The 26,888-nt window shown below is 36.9% G+C and overlaps 3 protein-coding genes across 3 annotated transcripts in view; all 3 read right to left on the minus strand.

Moving 5' to 3' along the window:
- Positions 1-7,179, minus strand: part of LOC106948510 (uncharacterized) — a 13,480-nt gene extending 6,301 nt beyond the window's left edge. Inside the window, exons 1-8 of the mRNA XM_015034230.1 lie at positions 6,759-7,179; positions 5,900-6,052; positions 5,661-5,766; positions 4,569-4,689; positions 1,530-3,875; positions 1,246-1,414; positions 473-635; positions 242-374 (exon numbers count right to left, since the gene is read on the minus strand). Coding sequence (XP_014889716.1) covers positions 242-374; positions 473-635; positions 1,246-1,414; positions 1,530-3,875; positions 4,569-4,689; positions 5,661-5,766; positions 5,900-6,052; positions 6,759-6,823 — 3,256 coding nt within the window. The 5' untranslated portion in view covers positions 6,824-7,179. The remainder of the gene's footprint in view (positions 1-241; positions 375-472; positions 636-1,245; positions 1,415-1,529; positions 3,876-4,568; positions 4,690-5,660; positions 5,767-5,899; positions 6,053-6,758) is intronic.
- A 551-nt stretch (positions 7,180-7,730) lies between these two features.
- Positions 7,731-14,122, minus strand: alpi.2 (alkaline phosphatase, intestinal, tandem duplicate 2). The gene is made up of 11 exons (XM_015034210.1): positions 14,023-14,122; positions 13,519-13,635; positions 12,488-12,603; positions 11,624-11,798; positions 11,260-11,432; positions 10,665-10,790; positions 10,459-10,528; positions 10,035-10,169; positions 9,250-9,441; positions 9,025-9,141; positions 7,731-8,432 (listed from the first exon to the last, which is right to left on the minus strand). The coding sequence occupies exons 1-11, from the start codon at positions 14,096-14,098 to the stop codon at positions 8,167-8,169; spliced, it is 1,563 nt and encodes a 520-aa protein (XP_014889696.1). The 5' UTR covers positions 14,099-14,122; the 3' UTR covers positions 7,731-8,166.
- A 2,550-nt stretch (positions 14,123-16,672) lies between these two features.
- The window catches only part of alpi.1 (alkaline phosphatase, intestinal, tandem duplicate 1), a 16,052-nt gene continuing 5,836 nt past the window's right edge, over positions 16,673-26,888 (minus strand). The window contains exons 3-11 of the mRNA XM_015034231.1: positions 25,190-25,305; positions 22,396-22,570; positions 21,933-22,105; positions 20,942-21,076; positions 20,773-20,848; positions 20,233-20,367; positions 19,890-20,081; positions 19,501-19,617; positions 16,673-17,336 (exon numbers count right to left, since the gene is read on the minus strand). Of these exons, the coding sequence (XP_014889717.1) occupies positions 17,062-17,336; positions 19,501-19,617; positions 19,890-20,081; positions 20,233-20,367; positions 20,773-20,848; positions 20,942-21,076; positions 21,933-22,105; positions 22,396-22,570; positions 25,190-25,305 (1,394 nt within the window). The 3' untranslated portion in view covers positions 16,673-17,061. The remainder of the gene's footprint in view (positions 17,337-19,500; positions 19,618-19,889; positions 20,082-20,232; positions 20,368-20,772; positions 20,849-20,941; positions 21,077-21,932; positions 22,106-22,395; positions 22,571-25,189; positions 25,306-26,888) is intronic.

The following is a 26,888-nucleotide window of genomic DNA, read 5'->3' on the forward strand; positions in this document are numbered from 1 at the left end:
GAGGAAACATAGTTTCGCTCAACACTATTAACCAATTTTCAACTTAAAGGCTCCTAAAAATCTACGATGTAATTATTTTTAATCAAACCTTCAAGGATATGACCATATATTCAGATCTATATTTTCATATTCAGATTTGCGCATGCGGGTGGGTAAAGGACGTCACATCAAACACCCGGTCTGGGTCTGACATCGCACATAGGTGATTATCAACGACAAGTTACGACTGCTCCTCACTCACCGATGGCCTCCACCATGCAGGCCTCTCTTGTGTATGCTTCCACAGGAATGACGTTCTGAAAGCAGTGCAGAGAGATGACTCCCTGTCCGGCGGTCCACACCTGGAGAATGTGCTGTACTTTTGGACAGAGTTTCTGTTAAAGGGATGAAAAGCAGCCCTGTTACCTATTGATTCCGCCGTGGTTAAACTTCCTCATAATTTTACATGACAGAGGTGTCCGGGTAGAGTTACCTTGGCGGTCTTCTCCCCTCGGTAGTACTCTAAAGCTTCATACAGGTGACTGTAGGGGCGGGAGCGTTTTCCTTTGCCCACGTAAAATATGGCATGGATGAAAGTCTGGAAACATTCCTGAGGAGTCATGGTGTGACTGCGGAACGGGAGGTTCTTTGTCACTCTAATGAAAGAAAATGAAAAAGATGTAATACTACATATTGTTTGTTTTTTTCAATAAAACCCAAATCAGGGATTAAAACCATTTTAGAGGCTCAGTTTTAATTAAGATGATGACTGATGAAAAGTAATCTGATCTATTGTGGTTTTCCAGTGGAATAAAAAATAAAATGATATATTTATTATGTATTTAGTATTTTGCATCCCTAAACGTAACTGGAATTCACAACATAGTGTAACAGCAGGGGAGATAAATGTTCCCCGTTTCTTTAAAAAAAAAGAAAAAAGAATTACATCATGTTACACATTTTTGTTTTGAATATTTTTGGAAATACTGTGAACCCTCTACATTTTTACTCTGTTATCCAATTGTCATCTTATACTGTCATATTGTCTCTTTTTTTATACATTTGCTTTGTTATTGATTTTTTTGATAATAATAAGAAACTCAAAAACATCAAAAATAAAACTTCCAAAAGAGGTATAGGAGTCTATATCACGTACGTTCAAAACAATGAAAACAAGTTAACACTTATCAAACTGTGAAACTTCAAAAACTTTTTGCGAGGCAAAAGGACTGCACCAGAAATCAAAAAGCAAAAAATATACTGCACCTCGGGTCAAGAAGAAGATAGTTAAAGCTGGACTTGATGATGCCCTCCCTCCACTTCCTGTTTTGATCCGGTTGGTCAAACTGCTGGCACAGAGACTGCTCGTCACCATGGGAGTTGGGCAGCTGGAAAGTCTTCAGGACCCGACAGAGATCTGGACTATACCCTAAAGCTAGTAAAGTTAAAGAAGAAAACATCTGTGAATGACGAGGTGCAACATTACGCGCTTAAATTCTCCTGAATGTTTCTTCACTTAATGTAATGTAATATCTGAAAATAAACATAACCTTTCTGCCGTTGGTCGGACTGCTTGTTGTCACTCTGTGTGTTGCAGTTTTCCTCTTGCAACAGTCGGCAGAGCTTCCTCAGGTAAGTTGGCCTGGTCTGGCTGCTGATAGGACCGGGGCTCTCTCCCAGTTCCACCAGCCTCAGTCTCAGCTCCCTGTCAGTCATTCCTCTGGTTTCTGGCAACAGTCTGCACTCAGATTTATCATCTTCCTTTTCCCGAGCCCGCATCTCAGGCTGTAGGTTCTCTTTCCCTTTGCTGCTCTCTGTTTCAGTTTGCAAAGCTCGCCAGTCGTACAAAACGGTCTCGTCGCTGATGCTGGTACTTGTGCCGGAGCTGAGTGAGGTGTCTGACGTAGGTGGGACGTGTGTCTCAATGAGCTTGTGGCCCTGCTCTGTGTCAGTGTAGAGATACTCCACTGGTTCATCCAGGTTCTGGATTACTGGACGCCCCCCAGGAGTGAAAGACAGGTCTGCCAAGCGCTGTGGCCGACGGCTCGACAGCCGGCTCATGCTGTATCTCGGGGTGCATCCGGTACCTGGAGTATGTGGAGGGTCAGTGTCCTCCGTAGATGTCCTTGGAGAAAAACAGCTGGAGGTGGACGAAGAGGACGCAGAGTTGGACTCTGAGCCGTAGTCTTCAGTAATCCAACAGTCATCGTTTTTAAAACCATCTACCTGATCTTCTTCTGCCAGATGAGCTACTTTTGCCTCATCCGAACCGGTAAGATCCTCCGTTAGAAATTCCTCATCCTCAGGAAGATGCCTGTTCTGTCCTCTGATGGCGAGAATAATCTCCGCAAAATTTTTTTCATAAGCAGCGACCGAGTCGTCCTGGTTCTTGTCTAAAATGACCGTGTCATCCAAAGACTGTGATCCCTCAACAGAATCAGTTTCGCTGTTGTGTAGAATAAGAGTATCAGCTTGGCTATTGCTGACACTTGGACTTGTAAGAGTGCTGGACTGGGGGTCTTGGCTGTCCTTGGGTAGCGAGTCTCTTTCAGTGCACCTCTCCAAGTGGCGTGACGTATGACTAGGTGTGTAAGGCGAGTTGAATCCATGCCCGCTGCTCTGACACCTTGGCGTCTGCCGAAACATTCGAACTGGCGTTGGCAGCGTATCGTCAAATAAAGAAGATGTGGTTAACACGCTCTCAGGGTTTCTGCTTGTTCTCATTGAGCAGCGGCTCAATCTAGACCGCGTCCTGCCGGTCACAAAAGGGCTGGGTGTAAATTGAAGTCCACCATTTTCTTCTGATGACTCAGCATCTTGCCTGACCCCATCAAGTTTTCTTGCAGTGCTTAAAAAAGAACCAAAAGAAGCTTTCAATATAGCCGTCTCTTCATGTTGTTTTTCCGATAAGGTCAGTTTATCAAGCAAACCTGATAAAGGCTGTACAGTTTCAGATTCTCTGTTGGGTTCTGCTTGAACTCTTAACATATTTTTATCTCCCTTTTTGAGTTCACTTTCAGAGTCTGTAGAATCCTGTTTGGTCCTTGTATCAGACTCAGCCTCCTCTTCAAGAGGGAACACAGGATGTCTTAGGGGTACAGGAGCATCCAGACAGCTGGTGTAATGGTCACTTTCACAGCTACTGTAATGACTGCTGCAAGTCCCACTGCTGCTGCTGCTGCCCACATGGGCCTGCTCTTGTTGTTCAGAAGGATTCACTGGTGGATCTTTGTCGCTCTGCCCCTCTGGTTCGTCATCACTGAGTTCAAGAGCACACTGACTGATAACTGTTTTCTCTAGCTCCTCTTCTGTGCTCTCACTGCTTTCCCTAGAGAAGACAAATACATGGTCCGGTGATGTGACGTCGATCCCCTGCTGTGGTAAAACCGTAGCCAAGCGTTCAGAATCTAGAAAGTCTGAGTATTCAGACATGTCAAAGGGTAAAGTGTCCGTGCGCTGGCTGATGTCAGCAGCAGTGCTCGGTTTGGGGGTTTCCGGGCTGAAAACTGGGAAATAGTCATCCACATTTCTAAAGCTAACACTCTTCCGACTGGCTCGCCTGGATAAAAACTCTGAAGGAGCGTTAGCTGAAGCCGCCTGTTCATTATCTTCTGTGACTGATCCATCGTCACAACTTAAGGCATCATTTTCCGGAGCTGCCGTTGTAGCTACAGGTCCTGCAGCAGAAATGCGAGTGCTCGACAGCACAGAAGGCCCATTAAATGATACTCCCCTGCAACTTGGTCTTCCGTTCATGTTAGACAAGTTGAGAAAGGATGAACGCCTCGTGCTGCTCAGTGGGACTTCACCAAAACCACTGATCATGGACGAGCGGGAACTGAAACTGTATTCTGATTCAGGATAGCTGGACGTGTCAGTCTGGTCTGCGTACACAGCTGTGACAAGAAAACACACATTTTTATCACAACAGTTTCAAGTCCCTGCATATAACCACACTGTGTACATTTTCACGTTATTCATTTTGCAGTATTTTGCTAATGGCAACCAATATGGTGGAAAGGTCAGCTAATCATTGGTTTATTTATTACATTTAACAATTAATTTCTAGCCTGACTTTGAATCTGCTGGCACATCCTCTTCAAAAGAATGTGAAAACTGACTTTACCATTTCACTCTAAATTAATTATTTATCATAGTCTATAACAACTGATTACAGATGTTTTTTGTTTTGTTTTTAAATTACTTTATTACTCATTCTTGATTTATAGGCCACGATAAACTGCTAACATTATTTTATTTTATAGATTTGTTTGGATACTTAAATAAACTGCAATGAGATGCTACCTCTTATGTTCTTATTAATGGTAGACTTTTGTTTCAGCAGTTTGGCTTTTTTGAGTTCAAATAAATAATGATGACAATAGTAATGTGAACGTGCTGATCTTCACCTGTTAAAAGTAACTACTTTTTAGATGATAATAATAATGAGAATGATTTTTTTTTCTTTGTACACAAAGAATTGCAAATGTATGAGAATGTACTTTTTCACATGGAAGTATTTTAAAACAAAACGACCCCACAAAGTCCACAATTTTTGCAGCAGTCTGCAACAAGGTAACATATATTACAGTATTGAAACTGAGGGAAGTCCTCTTCTTCAGTATCAGCTGAGGACTGGTACTCATGAAGAAGAGAGGCACATTTCCGATTGTCCTGATGTTCTGCTAGTTCTGCTGCTGTGTTCCCTTCCTGCACAAATAAACAGACAATAATGGTCAGATTACATAAATTAAATATTACAGCAAAATGAAATATTTATTCTTTAAAAATTTCTAATTCCTGGCAGTCACACTCGTCATTTGGTGTATGCAGACACCTCAGGAGTGAGCCATTGTTGTACAATGTAATCTGGAGATACTCTGACCATATGAAGTAGTCCAGGATTCATAAGGACATTTTTACAGAAAAGCTCTCAGATCAATATCTGAGCAAAGCAAATCAATATTTTTTAAGGATGTGTGTTGAGTGAATTTAAATGGTATTAATATTCTAAAACGGTGTAATTTGAGGTCATAATGCATACTCTGTGTTTGTCCGTTTCCATAAAAAGCAGAACTGGGTCTTTGTGTTCATCTAGGGAATGACCTCTCACTGAACCTGGTTCTGCTAGGACTCTCTCCCTGATTAAAGGAAGCCATTTCTTTCCACAGTCCCCAGATACTTGCTCTAGATGAAGAACTGCTGGTAAGTCAACAATTTAATACTGTTAGCTAGGCTTTGTAGGAGCTTATTGCAAGAACAACTGTATGATCTTAACTGACTACACAATAGGATCATTTTTATAATTAATTTGAGTGTGATATATTTCTGGAAAGAACTGAATTTTATCAAAATGAATATGATTTGCACATGAAAAGATGCCTCAACAATACAATAGATGTTACATAACTAAACTCTAATCATATAAATAAATATGGAAGCTAATATCATAATTAGAGGAACCAATATGCTCACTTATGCCCAGTTTTGATTGCATTATATTTGCTTACTGTAAGTGCAGCGGCCTACGTGTTCATCTTCATACAAACTTGGTAAAGCGAGTTTCCATCACAAGTGGTCCCTGGCATCAACTATTATACAATGCAATTTAAGATATAAACTTGCCCAACATCTCTGTATTAAAACAGCTGTAATTAATCTGTCTAACTGTAAAGACTTACATTATCTTTTAAATTTGGGTTCCCTCCATTCATTAAGAGCAGCTTGAGATTTTGATAGCATCCCCAAAGAGCAGCAACATGAAGAGGAGTCAGGCCATCAGAAGATCTAAGAGAAATGCAGGTAATCAACGTATGCTTTACTAGAATATATTTGTTTACAAGATTATAGGTGTAATTCAACTGTTATCTGTAAACTGGTAAAACGGTACATGTTTTAATTTCAATGAATGAAACTATACCTGGCATTGGGGTCAGATCCATGCTGCAGCAACATTTTCAAGCAGCGAATGTTCTTCTCTGTTTCCTTGCCGACAGCCAGGTGTATTGCAGCCACACCTTTACTACCCACCAGGTTTGGGTTTGCACCCTTGGAAAGGAATAGCTGCACAGATCTGTAAAGGATCAAAACACATTTCTTTCTGGAATTAATGTATTGATTTAATAATATATCACAAACAAAACATGATAATAAACATTCTATTTATCCAAAAGTTGTGCATCTTCCTACAAAGCAGAACAAATAAAAAAAAATATTAAAAGTTACTCGTTTAAACATACAATAGGTACATGTCGGTGTTTGGCTTATTATGGGTGGCTTCTCTCTGGCAAATTATCAAAGAAAACTAAAAAGATTCTTAATATTGATAACCGTTTTGCTTTAATACCTACTTGCATCACCAAATTTGAAAAAAAAAAAAAATGCTATTGCAAATATTAACTCCAGAACTGATTGACAACTAGTAAAAGTTAAAGATATGATGCATTTACCTAAGCAGTGTTTATTATATGGAAGCATGCCCTTGATGACTAACGTTTATTCAGCTGCACAATCATCACATATTACGATACAATTACTTCAGCCACCGCATGTGCACACCCGCTGTTATTATTATACGTCAAAGTACTCCAATCAAACTTTACATATGAAAAAGTGCCGATCACTTAACAAAAATTGTTAAAGAGGTGTTCAGCATTAAACAACTCGAAAACACAATCCAGCATCCAAAATACTTCGAGTTTCCGCCGTCTGCTGCGTCTCTTTCAACTCAGGACATGCCCGAACAAAACAAGAAAAGCCTGGATATATTTGTTAACTACCTGGAATCTCCATCGTTCACCGCGACGCACAACTGACTTGCCAGCCTCCTCTTGCTGCAATCCATGACCACCGATGTTTGCTTGCACAACACTACACTGTTATTTGCAACGTCTCTCTACTTAGATCATGATGAAAATGATCAAAAAAACGGAGGAAAACTTTTCAACAAACGTTAGCTAATAGGGCTAATTCTGCAGAAACGACTCCGTAATGCATACACATGTTTAGCTAAGTTTGTTATGCATTTAGTTAACAAATAACAGGCGATTCGTTTAATCGTCTATTATTTAGCTAAAGTATTTAGGAAGCTTTATAACCCTAAATAATGTAGAATTTAAATCCGAAACCCAGATTCAGAAAACCTGCGTTTATTGTTTTGATGGTTAAAGTTCCCTCCAAGCAAGAAGGCGGAAGTCCCGCCCACGGGCTCTTCTGATTGGACAATTTGTAAACAGCGTCTTCCGCACTTCAAAAAAGAAGCTGTTTCTCCATCACCATTCACAGTTTAATGTACTGCAATAAAAACTAGGATTTATTGGAATGTTTGAGTGACTTTTTCTGTAAGTGCCTCAAAATTACATTTGTTGTCTATTGGTGCCATACAAATAAAGAGAACTGAATTGAACTTATAAAAAAATGTGCAGCAAAATATCAAAACAAATAGAAAAAACTAACTGTGGGATGCTAATCTATTACATATAGGTGAGTTATATTTAGTGAGTTTGGTTGATGTCACGGAAGTAAGCAGTTTTTAAAAAGGTTGCCATGATGCTGTTATTCTTACTAAACATTGGAATTTCAGCCAAAATTGTTGCAACATCATTCATTTGTGTAACTTGTTAAGCTTCCTTTAAGCTGAGAAGGAAGCTTATAATACACCAACTTTCATGGAAAAGTTGAGCATAATTTCCATAACTGTGTCAGAATATAAGTTTTTTTATACTGTATATATAAAAGTCTACCATATAAGACATGCAGTTAGCAATAAAACCTGCCAAATAACAGTAGAAAATATCAGCAATTTTAAAACCACATACATAGTGGTTAACTTGAACAGTTTTTATTTTATTTTCATTTTATGTTTATTCATGGAGGTAAGACATATTTTAAACAAGCTGACAGACCAACACGAAAACAAAGTAAGTTATTTTAAGTAGAATTTTAAAAGGATCGCAGTCATATTTTAGATACAAATGAAAGTGTTCAGATTCACAGCTTCCATATTCGGCATTAATAGAAATAGTTTTTCACCTCGAATGCAGAACAAAAATGCCTTACTCTGAATGGCTGCAAAGGTCTTAGCATAACATTGAAATGCAATACAACAATAATAATTTATACTTCAACCAAAATAAAAGATTGTGGACTAATTCCAACGTCTTAGCAAATCCTGTTGGGACTGTGGTCTCAGGCAGAGCACAGGGTAAGCAGCAGGCCCATCAGAACAAGAAGCAGGCTAGAGTGAATTCTTCCACTGTGGCCTTCGAGTAGCTGGCAGTCTTCATAGGGCTCTATGCAGGCGGCGTAAGCCATGACATGTGGAATGTAGTTCTGTTCCTGAACTCCGTGGAAAAGGTGAGACATTGGTCCTTTGGCAAAGATGGCCACATCTTCTATACCATGGGTCTCTGAACTGAGAGGGACTGTAGTCTGCTGTTTGTAGTTATTTGTTGCTGTGAGGAAAATGGAAAGGTCTGCATTAAGTTTACATTTTCTCATACAGAATTGGCAAACCTTCCATTGTGTGTGTGTGGATATTTGAAGCCTCGGAAAACATACTTGGAAGTAAAACATTATCTAGCAGTGATAAAAATGGCCATAAATCATCATTATGTGTATCTTATGTCGTGACCTGACTGAAATGTTTATTTGAGTTTACGAGTAATGATGATATAATTAACAACTGAACTGAGTCAAAAGCTGAACATACAGGTGACAAGGCTGGCTTTACTGGAAATAAGTAAACTTCAATTTTTGCACTTTAAATTTTTCTTCTAGTACAAATAGTCTTTAACATGTTGCCTAGACAACTGGTAAATGGCTTGTTTTTGTAAAGTAGCTCATCAAGCCCAGAGGATTCTAAAACACTTACACTAAATTATCACTAAATTCACCCTTTCACACACACATTCACTTTACTGGTTAAATTGACTCTTGTTTTCATGTTGTTTATGTGCATTATGTAAAATGTAACATGTCAGTCTCTTAGGCAAATCGGTTGGCTTTTTTTTTTTTTTTTTTTTACAAAAATCAGCATGTACTTACATGAAATTGATTCATTCACATCAGGGCGAGTTCCATTGACTATCTGATATCCTGGTCCATTGCCATAAACAGCAGTGGTAAAATGCTTTTTGTCCATGGCCAGTGCACGAGAAACTCCTGTAGATTGCAGAACACATCGGTGTTTTGTTTAAAAATACAAATTTGGACAACATTGTGTTACTTTAACTTTGATATAATATGTTATTTTCTCATCATATATCTTACCCAAAACGGGGTTTCCTCTTGCAGAATATCCTCCAAAAGCAAAGACATGGGAGTGGTCAGCAGTGACTACAGTCAATGTGTCCATCTCATTGGTGAGTTCTGCTGCTCGCCCGATTGCACGGTCAAACTCTACAGCTTCATGGAGAGCTTTTTTAGCCGAAGTGGCATGGTGACCATGATCAATTCTCCCCCTTAAAGTTCAAGAGAAGCACACTGACACATAAGCATGACAATCCCATTTGTCAGTTTTTCTATTTTTTATTTATTTATTATTATTTTTTTAAGATTTTTTTGGCCTTTATTGACAGTTATAAAACAGAGAGTGAAGTGGGAAAGCATACCGCAAATGTCTTAAGGTTGGGAATCGAACCCAGGACGGTCTGCGGTCTTTGTATGGGGTGTATGTGGTCTTTGAATTGGGACATTTTCACAAGTTTTTGGGATGGACACTAATTGTTGCAGAGAGTGGTATCTACTGCAGGTACAATATTAACTCATTATGTTATAACGGAACTTGACATCAAAATTTCTAAGCTATCTCTTTAGGTAAATGGTAGTTCATTTAAAACTAGCTAACGCCACTCAGAATAATTTGTGTCTACAGGTTTAAATGCAGATTACTTAATATTGGGTTTATTAAAAACAAAATGAAATAATACATTGATAAGAAGGGGCATTAACACATAAATCTATGCAACAAATCTATGCAATTATACAAACTTCAAAAGCAATACAAAGAGAAAAGTTTTTTTTTTTTAATTTTGGGTGTGTATCATTATACTTATCTTCCACAAACAGGAAATATCCTTTGGGATTCTTTTGGAGAATCTTGATTGCCTTTTCTGTCATCTCTGTTAGCGAAGGGTCCATAGAGGTATCCCGCTCCAGCTCGTAGTGACAGTCTCTGGGTTCAAACAAACCTGAGAGAGAGGACATTTCTTAAAATATAATTTAAAGCTAAATATCCTAATAACACCCCTACATTGAAGTATGGTGATGGCAGCATAATGCTATGGGGATGTTTTGCAGCAGCGCGAACTAGCAGTCCTAGAATGGTCAAACCAGACTCCAGACTTGAATCAAATTTATGGAGAGATGTGAAAATGACTGTTTAGCTATCCTCCATCTACACAAAACTGGCCAGAGAAAACATTTAACCAAGCCATGCCGTTATTTTATTTTGGTTTAGAGTGCTTAATAAGAACTTACCTAGGAGGAAGTCTGTTTTTCGAGGATCGACAGCATCAAAATCACTCTTATTCCAAACATATTTAGCATTCTGCAAGTTGAAATAACAAACAGATGAGTAAAATTTGAAATAAAATAAGCTGATGTACAAAATCCAAATATGTTTACGCTACATTAGAACACCATACTTCAAATCAAGTAATGTAGATGTAAAATATTAAATTTACCTTTTTGTTTTTAGCCCATTCAACAATAAGATTTGTTCCATCTTCCCGGTTTCCGGTCTTAGATGGGTACTCTGGGTCCAGTGTGTCCTTTGGTAACATATACTCACGACCTCCACCCAGAATGACCTGCATTGAAGAAGATGACAAAGGTTATAGTCATTTTTAAAACTATTAAAATTGTGTTTTCGCTGTTCTCAGTCTGATGTGATATTCTAATCTTTAATGTCGTGTTTTTGCTGCTATCAGCAGAAAATCCTTATAAAAAACAGAAACAAAGGCTTGAAAACATTGTGACTATAGAATACGTCTAAATAATAAATTCTTCTTGATGGACTGAATTAGTGACATAAATGAACTTAAAAAAAAGATTAATAAATAAACTGAATTAAATTGATCTGAATTAAATAATAAGAACATGAGTGAGGAAGGAGTCGAATAATACATGAAGTATTTAAAAAGCATATAAGTCAAATTGCTGAAAGCTATGTTGACATTTGGTTTTGTAAACATTTCCGTTACTATCCAACGAGGTTTATTGTATTTATTGACTTGATGGACATCGCCATAAGGAACTGATTCATAAATTAAAACTCACATCTATCTCTGTGTTGTGAATCAGTTGATAAGCAATGTCATGACAGCCATTTTGGACAGCTTCTTTAGAGAGCTCAGAGTCAGAATACCAATCTCTGTCTGCAGAGTGAGCGTAGCTTGCAGCAGGGGAAGCATGTTGTACTCTCGTTGTTGTGACAATTCCAACAGATTTTCCTAAAACAAACATGGTAGTTGTCAGACTGTTGTAACAACAATGTTCTTAACATTTTGTCAACATTTCTACAAAATTAATTTACAGGGTGATTAATTTGCTTACCTGCCTTTTATACTGCCTCAGGCACACTAAAACTAATCTTCTTGACAAATAGATATGGTGGCCAAACTTTGTAGATAATGGTGCTTACCTGCATTCTTGGCACGGTGGAGAATTGATGTGACTTCATTGCCAAAAGTAGCACTACAGTTACCCAGTGGAGTGGCAGCTGAGACTCCAAGGGTCCCATAGTTGGCTTTTACCCCACATAAGTATGCCGTCGCCGTGCCGGCACTATCTGGCATCTGCTGGTCTACGTTATAGGTCTGCAGGAATCAAATATTGGAGAAAAACACTGTGGAATTAATATATTTTATAAGTATAATGAAATGTACAAAGAATCAGATTCAAATAATTCTGGATTATCTAAAGTGCTTTCAAATGTGAAGACATTCAATAGAAAAACAATCAAAAATAGAAATTGTCTATCAAAGGCTTGAGAGGGCCCATGACAAGCTCAAAGTATATATGTTTTCCAACTGTTAGTTACGTAGTTTGACACACAAAATATTTGGAAGGGGGGACTGCAATCACCATCACCAGATCAGACTCTTATGTGATAATATGCTGTGTTTGTTTGGCAATATTTTTTATTTATTTGTTTTACAAGTTGTCTACTATGCACTTGATTAAGACTACAGAAGGTCAATGAATTCTCTTCAGATCATAATGTCAAATTTGGAGTGTGTAGTATACAGAACACACCAAGTAAAACCATAAAAGATGGGATGTATAGTAACACTGTCCCCAGCAAAATACCATCAAAATATCAACATAGTAACTTTATGAATTTCTGACAGTGTAAAAAGCTAGATTTCCTTCGTTCATGGAAAAATATTATTTTCACATTTTAAAAGACATTAAGATAATTTTGCTTCACCATTAAATAATGTGTTTCTTTTCATTTTAGATACATGTCCTGAGCAGTCAAAATGTGCTGTCAGAGAGTGCTGACCTTAGACAGTGCCAGGTGGGGGAATGTATCCATAACCAAACTTCCCTCCTCTCCTGAATTTCCTTCCAGCTGGCCTTTGAGGATCCGGGCAGCTGTCACTGTTGTTATTCCCATTCCTGAAAGCAGAATCAAATGCCGCCAGGTTAACATTGTACTTTGTGAACCTCATAAGACTTGGCTGATGTGGGAATTTAAATGACAGTGAACACAATCACACACAATCACAGACAGTGGGACGTGTGTGAAGTATGAAATCCACCATTATTAATTATTCTTTCAGAACTGAAAACTTTATTATATCAACATAAACTAATGACTTGTTGTCCAACAGTTGAACTCCAGAAATTGATTGACAATGGGCTAAATATTCACAATTCTTTTTCTCTGCATTGTAAACGTACAATAAAATACTGGAACCTTCTTCTGATTCCTCTTTATACAGAGTTATCATCTAGTAATTTACAAGAGCTTATTTACAACATGATTTGTTGTCATAAACATACCAGATTGCAGAGTAATAAAGCATTATGATCAATCGCATGCCCTGATAAAGCCCTGAACATGCCACAATCAGCATGTTTTCCAGGAAGGAGTGGCTTATGTTGTGATCAGAACTCTATAATGCCACTGCAAATTTGCAATTTGTGCACAATCAGAATTATGACCATGATATGATGATATGATATGATGTTGGCTGAAATCCAATTATATATAACCAGTAAGTGCAGTCTGTTTCTTTATAGCATTCTTTAGTAATATTTAACAGCAAATTGTTACATATTAGAGAAACCTGACTGTCACGTCATCTGAGCATGGTGGACTTCTCACCATGCTCAGAACACCATCCAGCATTTTATGGTATCACTTTAATTGCATTGCCTTTAGTTAAAGGCTCATGAAAAAGTGGTTTCCAAGTCATGCTCCCTCAGAACGCAATATATTTTTTTTATTGGACTGACAAAATACACTGAGGTAAAAGGAACAAAACCAGATGATCCAGGAAAGGCTCCTTAATGGTAGAAAAGACTCACCGTCCCCCAGGAACAGGATGAGGTTTTTGGCTTTGTGCACATTAGGCTGAACATTCAGTGCAGTGCGAAGGGCTTGTTTCGCTTTGTTGTTCCAGTATTCAGCATGAAGTTCTTCCTCTGCCATTAGGATAAACACATCAGGATATGATACAAGTATTTATTTATAGAATAACAAATGGATAAGGATGAATGTTTGATCAAACTGATATTTTATGGGAAGAAATATTAAAAAAAAGCAACAAAGCTAGAAGTCAAATATGACCTTGCAGAGTTATTACATGTAAATATGTCACATTATTTTGTTTACAATTTTTTATTTTATTTTTTTCACCTGAAAATCACTGTCATTGTATTAAGCCATAAAACAGTTTGGTTTATCGATATGTAATGTCCTATATTTGTTTTCCTTTGTATTTCTTTGTACAAGCGTCCTATTATATTTCAGCATGGTTTCCGCAATTTTTAAGAACTGTTCTTAGTTCAAAATTTAATAGATATTCTTACCGTTAACGCACAAAGTCCTCTGAGTTGATACGAATATTAATAATCCAGCAAAAATGAGGTTCTGTGTCTTTGCCATTGTGCAGGCTGTAGGTAAATTAACAAACCTTTGCTTGTGAGTTACCTCAACTCCCTTTATACCTGCAGAAGGAGCAAAGGGCACATGGGCATGCCGTGCAATGTAGGAACAAGATTATGGTTAATAAACAAGAACACGCAGGTGGGGAACTGTCCATGACTCACCCAAAACATTCTAATAGTCAGACTCTTAATTTTATATTATAGTTTGTCGATGAAATCAAATGTAATTAATAAAGTTGTATGTTGTTTTATTTTAGTTTTTATGGCAATAAGGCAGCCAAAATGGCATGCAACAGTTTTTTCGACAATAAAAGTGTAAGCATCTTCTTTTTAACTCATCAAGATTTTTATTATTTATGGCTTGTTACTTTTCTGAATCTTTACAGAGTTGTAGTTTTCAATTTAGATATTGTGCTTAGTACTCAGTATCAGATATCAGTAAAGTATTAATCAGTTTAGTACTAATTGATGGCACAAAATATGGGGTTCTTATTAATTCTTAATTGGTTCCAATAAATGCATTACCAGTTTTTGAGCTCTGTAATGATATTTATTCCTGTAAAAACTCACTGCAAATGATATGTGTTCCTGGTTATCTCAAGTGCATACAACAGAAAACTCTGGTAAACTTCAACATACTATTAGTTTCTTAGAATTTTATCCTTATGATAAAACGTGCTATTTTTTATGTCTGATGCCTTTACTAACCCCTTCTTTTTGCCCCCTGGCAACAACAACTAAGAACACACTAACTCCTCCCAATGAACTCGATTCTGAAAAAAAAAAAACCTTTTTATCAAACTCATCAAAAAGGTTTTGAGTTTTAAAAGTGTTGGTGTGATATTGAAATACCTGCTATTGCAAAGTAACATAGTCAGTGCTTAGTGAGTCTGTGCAGAAAGAACATTTTATTTTATTTTATTTTATTTTATTTTATTTTAACAGTTCATTACTGGGTAGTTTTATCAATCCATTTAGCCAAAATCATTTTAGGGCATTGTTGATCTATGTGGCCCGAAATAAAAAAAAAGTGTTTAGAATAGGGTTCTATTCTAGAATATATGCATCATGTAAAGGTCTGTGTTTTGTTACGTTTACTTCATTGGCACTATGTATATTATACCTGTCCTATCTCTCACTCAGTGAGGGAGCTAGGCAACAGAAACCCTGCAAGGGAACAAAGTAGGTTGTAGTTCATTCAGTTTTCTTCATTCTGGTACAATATTCTGCAAACAATTTTATGTTACAAAATAAATGTATGTGTATGCACACACACAGGGCTGCTTAGATGGGTGATTACAATACAGACTAAAGATTTTAGTACCTAAATTCTCTTCTATCTAGTTCAATGGGATACATTTTTGTTTTGTTTTTTCTGTCTATCCATTAAAAATAGCTTAGATTTAGATTCTTTATTATTATTGTTGAGCAAAGGACACCCAGTTGTCCTCTAGTACAATGTTTTTTAAAAGTGGGGGCCACCAGGGGGCGTTATGGGAGTTTCAAAGATTTAGATAAAAGAGGGACAAATATATATATATATAAAATTTCAGATTTAAACATTCTTTTTTATATAAGTTAAAATAAATTATTCAAGATGGAGACAGAAGATAGAAATAGCCTTTATTGTCCCACAAAGTAGAAATTCGGGGAGTTTTTTTGTTGCCATTTTCATTTTTCTGATTGGCTTCCAGTGACATTCATCAAGTTGCTTTGCTCCTCAGGCTAGAAATGGAAAAGTTTCTGACAGAAGAAAAAGACAGAAGGAACCTTCTACCAGCCTTGCTGTGGTCACTGCTGCAAAAAAACTAAACTGTCGAGATAAAATAAATATTGATGAGATTAATATTAAAATATTACATATTTCCTAATCAAAAGAGGGGATTATGGTGGAATTTTTTTTCTCAGATAATATATTCAGCATCAGATTAATGAAGTCATAGTACCTGACAAAAACAAATTCCACAACAGAACTCCTGAGGCAGCATTTATGATAAATGAATGTAGTAATTATTGAATAGTAAATACAAGTGAGAAAAAAAAATGTTTCAATGTTTCTTTACATATATTGTTGCATTACTGCATTGTATTGCACACATACACACTCGTGCGCACGCACTCACACACACTCATATATATATTTATTTATTGACCATAGGAGACCAAGTAAGATACGTTTTAAATTGGCTCATTGAAGGTCATTTAATATTGTCACAATGCCAAAACAGCTCACAGTTCAGGTTTAATTTACTTGATCAAAAGTAAATTAAACCTGAAGGAAAAAAAGTCACTTTTTTCAGGAAAAAGGTGACTTTTTTCAAGGAAAACATATGTATGTTTTCCTTCAGTAAATGTACATATGTCAACAGATGTACCACAAAGGGCCCCCAGCTTGGTTGTTGGCTTCAAGTTATTTAGAGAAAAACTTATGCACACAGTAAATTTTTATTTCATGTAAGTCCATGGCATAAAATAAAGAACTCTGAAAACATCTCACTAAATCATGAACTTACAAGTCAGTGCAAGTTTATAGTCTGTTTGAACTTGTACATTGATCAATTGGAATGTTGGATGAGTTATTGAGTCTTTAATCGTCTCTTGAAAAACTGTTTCAGTTTACAAAAGAATAACAGTTCATCTTTGCATATTTTCATGTGAACAAGCTGTCAGTGCTCTATTTTTTATTGCTAGGCAGCTTAGATTAGTTAACACTTGCGTGCTCAAACTTGCATTGTAAATCTATGGCAAAAACACTAGTGTGTGTGGATCATTACCACATGATCCAGGGAGTTTTTGGTAATAAATACAGTACTGTCAGTGTTTATCCATGCACTCTGATTTTCCAGCCCATGCACAAAATGGGCTTGTTGGCATATTTACCTGAAAGCACTTAATCCATAATCTTTGTTTTACTGCATGCAAATAATCGTAACAGTTCAAATGTATGTGTGTGGATGAAGGTCATCTTAAAAACCAAAGAAGGACAAGCATGTTGACCAAAAGGCCTAAATGTCTGTTCACACACCCAGCTGAGGAATGGCTGTGATGGTGAGGAGGGCAGTTTCTGTATGGCTCCAAACAGGCTGCATAGGCCATAACATGTGCTATGTAGTTCTGCTCCTTTACTCCATGAAACAGGTGAGCCATGGGACCTTTGGCGTAGATGGCTACGTCTTCTCCACCGTGTGTCTCAGCATCCAGTGGTACAGCGGCCTGCTGCATGTACTCCTCATCCACTGCAAGGAGACAAGTGCAAAATGCAAAAATATTTAATACGTTAAAATGAATGTAATTTAATACTTCTATTAGTGTCCATTACATATAAACCAGCAAGCAGCATTTTGTAATATAAATATTGAACACATCCACTTTTTTTCCTCCCTAAATGTACTTCTAATTGCCACATTGGCATGAAATTCACACCGTATTCCCAACACCCATATCCAAGAAATCCACAAAAATTAGTCCATAAATTAGGTCATTAAAATAAGCTGAAGTGAAGAAATAAGAATTAAACAGAACAAAATATGTATAAAATGCATAGAATATCAGGACAATAGTTAGATTTTATCTGTATTCTGAAAGCAAAACTAACATTATCATTGCAAATTCATAACCTGTTATTTTAGTCCTAACTGATGACCAATGTTTGAGTGTTTCAGAGTCCTAATTAGCTTAAAACAATAACTAATGCACTCAACTGAAAGACATTCTATACAGACTCACTATGCAAAACTCCACCTCTGAAGAAAAAGTGTGTTTAAACTTGTGAAAAGTTTTCTATACAGCTTTCAAACAAGCCAATTAAATATTAAGAACATATAGTCTGGTCATATTAGATCCAAACCTGTACTCATTAAATATCACTGCTTCATGTAACAATAAGTTGTGCAGTGAACTTATTGTGCACTGCACAATAAGTCCACACTTTCAGATGTGAAGTGTGAAGGTGTGACCATCATGATGTGGGGCTACTTTTTTAGCCCATGGTACAGGCACACTTCATGTAACTAGCAGGAAGAAAGAAAGGGGAAACCTCCCAGAAAATTACTAATAAGAATCTGAATGAAGTATATTTCAACTACCCAATGATACCACAGTAAAGAAACTCAAGTGGTCTCAGGATAAAAAAAAAAAAACACAGCTGCCTAGTCAATCAATTTAGTCAAATCCAACTTAAAAAAATCTATGAGAAGACCTAAGCAGAGTGTATATAAGAGCTCACCAGAACTACAAGATTACATAACATACCTGAACAACCTGAACAACAAATACAGTAGTTTCTCTATACAAGACATTTTGACATTGAGATTGTGTGAAAAAGTTTGTGTAACCCTCTTGGGTTGTGACTGACTCCTGCTGTGAATTTCATGTCAATAACATAATTAGAAATACATTATTAAAAGTAGAATGTTTATGTGTTTAATATATATATATATATATATATATATATATATTATTTTACCCAATGTTCCTTACAATATGAAATAAAATATAACTGAAAACTGAGTATCCTAGATTTACTGCCCTTGTCGTTAAGACTTTTTTTATTTATTTTTCCTGCTTTTGCACTAATACTGTAATTACCTTTGCCTCATACATTTTTTTTTGTAGTTTGGCCCATAAGATAGGGTTTTCCAAAGCTTCCATAATTTACTCAAACAAAACTAATTACAGCTTTCCAAAGCCCCAGAAGATAATTGAAGTTCCTTTGATGGAAAATGCAGAAATAGTGCCTGACTTTTAAAATACAAGAAGCACATGTTGGACAGGAAGTGAGATAAAGTATTTTGAAATTATTATGATTAAAAATACTACAATCTTTTCTACACTTCAGATAAAGTAATTTTTTTCTGTAGAGCGGCACAGATGGTTGGAAAAGCATGCTGGTGCCCTTTTCTTTCTTGTTGCTTTGTAATTTCACTGCGTTGCTGCGGATAAAAGCATCAAAGTGCACATGTATTTCTTTTGCAATGCTTCCTGCCTCTCCAGATGGATACATTTTAAAATCAAATTCCATATGGAGTTGGGTTCAGTGTATAGCTATTAGACATGAAAACTTGTTCCAAAAAGTAATACTGGTCCATTTAGAAATGGTGAGCAAAACTTAGGGCTATAAAAGGTATTCCGTGCAATAACTTAAAATGCATGTGTATTTCCATCCTTCTCAATGTGTCACAAAGACATGCAAATGTAGTTTAAAAGTTCAGTTACATAAATGCAAAGGGTTATGCGGGGAAAAAGTAAACAGATCACAATGAAATGAATGCATTATATTTCATCTTTGTTTTCCAGACAAACTCAGGCATGAGTCAGCCATAACCACATCAGTTAAAACTGTCTGTACACAGATCAGTAGAGACAAGCAGCTGCATCTGAAAACCATTAGCCTGGACTCACAGTAATCCACCGTTGTGATGTTCCCTCTGGTTCCATTTACATGCACATAACCAGGGCCATTGGCATAAAGGATGCTGGTAAAAGGCATTTCGTCATCTGCTTTCTTTGGCGCCAGACCTGAATCATTGTGTGGGAAAGTGAATAATGTTTGTCATGCAAGGTATTCCTCGATACTTACATATGCTTTGACGTCATATTGAAAGCAGATTACAATGAACTTGAATAACCTTTACCCAGGACTTTGTAGAGCTAAGAAACCCAAGAGTAGGTAAACATTTTATAGTCTTCAGCAAACAACTGTGTTGGTCTTACATGTTTGTTTTTTTTTGTATACTTTCACACAACTTTTAATATGAACAGCATTAAAGTAGCTATTCTTAGAATCATACCAAAAATGGGGTTCCCTCGAGGTGTGTTACCACCAAAGGTAAAGACATGAGAGTGGTCCGCAGTTACCACTGTCAGTGTGTCAGACTCATCGGTGATTTGTGCTGCCCGTTCAATTGCACGATCAAACATATCAGCTTCAGTTAGCGCCAGTTTTGCAATGCCATCGTGGTGTCCATGGTCAATTCTCCCTCGTAATACAACACAGAAAAAACAAATTTCAACAATTGCACATGATCATGCACAATCAGGATTCTGTGTTATTTCAGGTACAACATTGCAAATAAGTGCTTTCTTGAGCTCTTGTTTTGATTTTACATTCAACAACAATCCCATGATACTCATCTTCCACAAACAAGAAGTATCCTTTTGGATTCTTCTTGAGGATTTGAATTGCTTTTTCGGTCATCTCCACAATAGATGGGTCTCGTGTGGTATTCCGGAAAACATCAAATCTCATGTCCTTTGCTTCAAAAAGACCTAGACCCAAATAAAAGGGTGTGAAATCTCAGCATTATGAGATTTACAGTTGGAGACAGTAAAGACTCAGCTCTGTTTAGAAGCAATAAAGCTGTGAAAAGAAAGGCCACAGGGGAAAAAAAACAAAACATTTAAAATAGGATCAGTGAGAAAGTTCAAGAGTCTGAACTCCTCACATATCAGAGGACAACATGATAATAAGATAATAAAGATTGTGTACTCTTGGTAGCTGCACCTGGATTACTGTTAAATGCACCATCACGGCAAGAAATGCACCCTTGAGTCTTTATCTCTATAGTTGGACCTGATAATGCTTGTTAAAAGCAAATTTACTGTTTTAAATAGCTGTAAAGATGAAAGGTGATACTTAGAGATAAAGATGTTATATACTACTTGCACACCCACCCATCAGACGATCTGTAGTTCTCACATTTATCTCATCAAACTCCTTCTTATGCCAGACATACAGTGATTTCTTGTTCTGAAAAACAAATCCATGGTCACACATATATGTTAGTAGCAGAAGTCCATAAAATGGAAGGTAATATATCAAGCTAATGCTCATTAACCCTACCGGTTTAGCATTCAACCACACGTCAATAAGGTTTTTCTTGTCTTTGCGGTTTCCCTTACGAGAAGAGGAGGTAGGATACTCAGGATCCGGAGTGCCTTTTGGTGTCATGTACATCCTTCCTCCCCCAAGAATCACCTTTAAGAAAATCACATGGCAAAATGTTGATGGAGGCACTTTTTAAAGAATTTATCCGTACAGCTTCAAAAAACACGTGGTGTACAACATGCAACATGTACAAGTTCTAAGTTAGAATCTTTTTAGTCTAAACATCTACAGGAGGAAGTAGAAATTATTTGGCAAGCTACGTCAAGCAAAGGAGTAGCTTCAGGAAATAAAAAAATATAATTCATTTTTAAAATATATATGGGAGGTAGTTATAGCCATCCATATGTGTGTGACTCCAAATATTGACGCAGGGTTTTGCTTACGGTGTTTCTTAAAGGATCCGCATTGAAGTAACTGACTGCTCTCAACTTTTAGTAATCTTACAGCAACATTTGCTGTATAATGTTGCTATTGAATAAGCCAATTTGTTAGCATGCCTGTTGTTTCAAGTATTTTAAAGATGAAAATGAAATCTAAATATTCAGTGAAAGCAATTCAGTCACAACTTGCGAGCATAGATGTTTTCTCAAGATGACAATAAAAGAGTAACATGGCTGACTGCATTAAGGGTACGCAATTTCAGCCACCATAAATCCTTCCATTTAAAAATAATATTGCAGAGACCGTGCTACCTGAACTGGAGGAAAAATTAACAGTTACCTGCTGTTAATTTTATTTAATGTGACTGCTATTGACTTTAACACAGGGTTTTGGAGATCAGAGGTTTGCTTGATGTCTCTACATAGCCTTATGGTACACTCTATAGATTTCACATTGTCTAAAAATTAACTCTGCCATATGCTCAGCAGTTCCTACATGTAACCAATGTCACCATAATTAATCAGTCTCAGAATATGTTGGAAGATAATAAGCTGTTCTTTCATACATCAATGTCAAAGTTGGTGACCAGCTGGGTAGCGATATCCACACATCCATGTTTTTGAGCACTGGAAGGAAGGTCTGCGTCGCTGTACCAGCTGCGGCTGACAGAGTGGGCATAGGCTGCAGCTGGTGAGGCATGCTGAACACGTGTGGTGGTCACAATACCCACTGATTTACCTGTACAACCCAGAGAGACATACTCAAATCAGAAATATATCTGTTTTTTGTTTTATTTTCATAAATGAACAAAATGACCACTACAGAAGTGGACCACTGCAGCTATTCCTGTCCACTGCATAGAACCAGAATAAGTGACACCACATGCTTATCGGATGATTGTTTAACCCCACATATTTTTCATCTTAGGTAAGTATGGTTAATTTGTATCTTGAGATAAGAGTGCAGTTTCAACTGGTTGACCTTTCCAAGATGAAGCACACCCACTGTTAGTGATCTACTGCGTGTACCTTGGGCTTTCGCACGTCGTAGTACTGAGTAGACCTCATTTCCAAAAGTAGTGTTGCACTCATAGGCCACTGCTTTAGCGCTGAGTCCAACTGTCTTGGCGTTGGCCTTCACCCCACAGTGATAGGCCGTGGCCGTGCTGGCACTGTCCGCAACTTGCTTATCCACACTGTAGGTCTTCAGAAACAGAACACAATTGAACAAATAAATGTAAAGTGGACACGGTCTAAAAATACACCCTTGTATGATTTATCAACATTTTTTAACACGCATTCATTGTTTTCCAGTGTCCTTTTTTATTATTTCATATTAACCTTCATGTCACCAGGAAAATCCATTGAGATTTTAATTTCGAGTTAGCTCCTCCTAGTGGCATTAGCTCTAGCTATTATAGTAAACACAGTCGATTACAAGCCGGTCACTTTTGTTTCAGCAGATATCTCATATCAAACGGCTTATGAAACCTTTGAGGCCGGTTTATGATTGTGGGTTGCCCTCGTTGACCTCCTCCTCCTTGAATTCTTGTTTTTTGTTTGTAGACTTGAACCACACTTTAACATAACCGCGTCTTCTGCCGCCTGGCATGCATTGTGCAGGTAAAAAAAAAAAAAGGCAACCTGCTTATTTGAAAAATATAATGAAGATATGCAATCTTTGAAGTAATTGTGAGTTCTTATGCAGAAAACACCACCACTTTTAGGTCAATAAGTAAATTCTAACATTTTAAGGCCAACATGCTTAAATAGTCGTGGATCCCTTTAAATAGATCAAATTCATTTTAAAGTACTTTACAATTAAGGCGCTGTAAAACAGCAACACATAGCGTGAATATGCACTAAATATTTTGAAATGTTCAGGATATGTTTTTGGAAATACAGATCTTTTTGCTTTACTTTTAAGACGATTCAGAACAAATATGCAACTAATACAATGCAACATAAGCAATAACAGCACCTTGTGTTGACACCAGAGTCTCACAATAATCAAATGTTACTTCTCCTTGGTAAAGATCTCCAAGGTCGAGTAAATAAAAAATATATATGTATACTTATCACAAAGATTTAATCTGTCTTGATTGTGGGTTGAGACAGCAAACTACAATTAATAAATACTCAACCTCTCCACAATGCTCAAGTTACAATAATTTAGGGATTAAACTTGCCTAGAAAGCGATGCGAGACCCAGAATTTGTGATCACTACTTACAGCCTATTGTCAGCATTTTAATTAAAGGGTGAATTAACAAAATCCTTTAAATCTCTTTCAGTTTTGTGGTTTAAGAACTTACGTAGCAGTGCATGCTCATTAAAAGACAAGATGCAACATGCTGTTGGAAAGCCAAGTGCCACTTCTGTTTTTCATCTTCTCTCTCTTTATTCATAATGAACAGTGCAATTTTACTAAGCAGCCAAAACTAAGTTGGAAGATTTAAATGCATGCATGTGTGCGCTTAAAATTTAGCACAGCTCTCTCTTCACAGTCTCATACTCAAAGTGTGTCTGTGGTGGTAAATAAGGTAAATTACTTCAGATTTTCCATTTGCAAAGCTAAAGTTTTACCATTTCTCTTCTGTGAAAGTGATTAGTATTCTATTATGGAGTTTGCTGGCTAAAGCAAGTCTGAATAGTAAAATTGCATTTATGCTTTTGCATGCTCACCTTTAGTTTGTCATTTTAAACTTAGCAACCTTGCAGTTTTCCTGAGCTGTTTCAGAGGAGAGGGAAATGAGAACACTAATGAAGCAGTAACTCTGGAAATGTGAGATTTTCCAGCCACCTCACAAGTAATACCCCTGGACAATCAGGGGATGTGAAGAACAACGTTGCCAATGTTCCACTGTGTAGTTAAATGTGTGTTGGTAGGAATCATGACTTTACTTATATTTATGCTGCTCTTTTCCACTTGGTATAGCAATGGTCAAAGAGCTTAATGCACAATTCCTGGAAAACTGTTAAGCACCTTAAAGAAACATACTTTTAACTAACTTTTTTGCCTGATAAATGTGAATAAGTGAAAAATGGTTATACAGCAGCAAGAATAAAAGATGACTGAGCTTTAATGGCTTCCTTGGGAGCTAATGGACAATGTGTTTTGAAAGGAAAGACTAGAGTTCTTTGCTATTGGAAATGTCAAGGAAACTCCTGGTTATTTTAAACCACTGGCATTTAATAAAAAAATATGGACTAAGTGAGTGTGGATAACCAACTCAGACAATTTTTTTCCTTCCCTTGACTGAACTACCAAAGCGTCTAAAAATAGTTAGAAAAAAAAAATACTTGGGACGTTATTTTTGGAGGAGCTGTAGTTTCAGTAAACGTCTCACAGAATACTATAATTGTTAGAAGGTTCCGCTGGGAGTCTGGCAGACTTAACCCAAATCCTTCATAATTACTCATTCCACCTTTCTGTCCCAACTCCTCAAAGAGTTCAATGTGCTCCAAAAGGTCAAATCAGATTCAGTAGACTGAGATGAACTACACTGTGAGATGCAAAACAAACCGTTTCAAGATTATGTCAGGGCTCAAGTCAAGGTGTGCCTGAAATTTGAAAACCATACAAAAAAACAAACAAAGAAACTGAAACCAAAATTTCAGCCAGCAAAAAGCAGATTAACAAAAGTTAACCGAATCATGCCAAAAACTAGTTGGTTTCTTTTACAAACGGGTGTGCCGACTTACTTACAAATATTAAAGCTTGGTGATAACACCTCCTAAGGATATTTTAAACTGAAAATTTTAAGATTTTTTTAAAACTTTTTTATCATTTCTATGTCAGCAGTTCTACTTTGTGTCACTACCTTAGAGAGGGCGACATATGGGAAGGTGTCCATGGCCAGCTCCGTTTCTTCCCCAGACCCGCCCTCATTCTGACCTCGCAGGATACGTGCTGCTGAAACTGTAGACACACCCATCCCTGCCGAAGGATGACAGACAAATAAAGTTAATTTTTATGTCCCATCTGCTTTTCTCATCTTTGTTATCTCAAAGCAATTACATAATTAATCACATATTTTGCCAGCAATGCTTCTGCATTCATCGCCCTTTTGACATTACATAAACTCACAGCACATACTGTGCAGATTATCTGCCACTAGTTTGATAATATGAAACATAACCACAAATTTATGCCGCTACCTTTGTAACTGCTTCGCTAGTTTGTGTGAATACTAAAAATATTATAAAAATGCAGATCTCTAAAGAAAACATGCAACTAGCAAAATCAAAATTTAGATAAAACAATATATATATATTTCCAGGTCAAAATAGCACTCTGTTGTGATGGAACTAATTTTACCTTAGTGAATTATGTGAAACAGTTAAGGGATTTGCTCTATCTTTGCCCGTTTAAAAGAAACAAATCCTAGCTGAGTTAAGGCAGCTGCAGGAAATTTAACTCAAAAATCACAGTCGTAAAACTTAGAACAGGCTCTGGGCACAGCAGACAGGGGAGATGCACAAAGAAAACTGAACCCGACCACCCAGAAATGTGACTGAGTTTGATTTAAAACAGATACTGCAATAGTTAACTGGAAAACTGTTCTTTAATCCATGTGCATTTAAACAGCTTCTCCTGCAAAGATGGATTTAATGCCTTGTCGACTGTAAATATAAACACATAATAAGAATTTCTATCCAATCCAGATGTAAATGGTCTCCTTTTCACTGTAGCTGTCTCTACTTGGGAGTGCCAGAAGACAAGGCTCACATTTCAGCACTGACTATAGAAGTCAGCAAACACAACACAAAGGTGCCCTTTCAAGTTGGAAAATATAAAACATTACAATGCAATTTCATTTTGAACTCACTTATGTTATGTTCTTATGTTAATGGATCATTCATGCACAGGCAAAAGCAGTTGTGGCCATTGCCATTATACTCTTTACTCTTTCACCAGTAAACGGTGCCAATAAATGTAGCAATGGACCCAAAAAGAAATCAAAATGATCTACAAGGAACATCAAAATACTTTATAAATGTGTTTTAAGAAAGAAAATCTAAAAGGCATACAATAGACATCTGCTAATTTATTTTCATGAGACCAAAGCTGTTTCCAAGGGAAATCTACTCTTTAACCAATAGTCAGTAAATGCATATGTGGTATTTTGAACCTTTTCTCCAACTTCAGTCAACCAAACTGTCACGCTTTATTACTTGTAATCTTTGAAGACTATAATGTATTTCGAGCACAATATGTGTTTTCTTTTTCATTTTAGCACATTTTTTGGATGGATGGATGGATGGATGGATGGATGGATGGATGGATGGATGGATGGATGGATGGATGGATGGATGGATGGATGGATGGATGGATCTTATCACATCTTTTCTTGGAAAATATGTCTACAAAGCTATAATTTTCCTCACATGAGGTTTGTTGAATGGTGGCGTGACTCACAAAACAGCTAAAAGCAAAATCCTTCATTATCTTGAGCTGTCTGACAGACACCTGACAGCCATTTGGGCTCATTTACAACTTTATCCACCTTCATATATATA

This window comes from Poecilia latipinna, unplaced genomic scaffold, assembly GCF_001443285.1.
Source record: "Poecilia latipinna isolate Pla-1442-1.1 unplaced genomic scaffold, P_latipinna-1.0 Scaffold291, whole genome shotgun sequence".
Classification (NCBI taxonomy): Eukaryota; Metazoa; Chordata; class Actinopteri; order Cyprinodontiformes; family Poeciliidae; genus Poecilia; species Poecilia latipinna.

What these genes read in the sequence shown, in the direction of transcription:
- alpi.2 (XM_015034210.1), bottom strand. Translation starts at nt 14,098, where the DNA reads ATGGCAAAGACACAGAACCTCATTTTTGCTGGATTATTAATATTCGTA. An exon ending in ATATTTCCTGTTTGTGGAAG is followed by an intron (nt 9,442 to 10,034) that starts ATAAGTATAATG and finishes CTTGAACTTTAA; the next exon opens with GGGGGAGAATTGATCATGGT. An exon ending in TGTGAATGAATCAATTTCAT is followed by an intron (nt 8,433 to 9,024) that starts GTAAGTACATGC and finishes TTTTCCTCACAG; the next exon opens with CAACAAATAACTACAAACAG.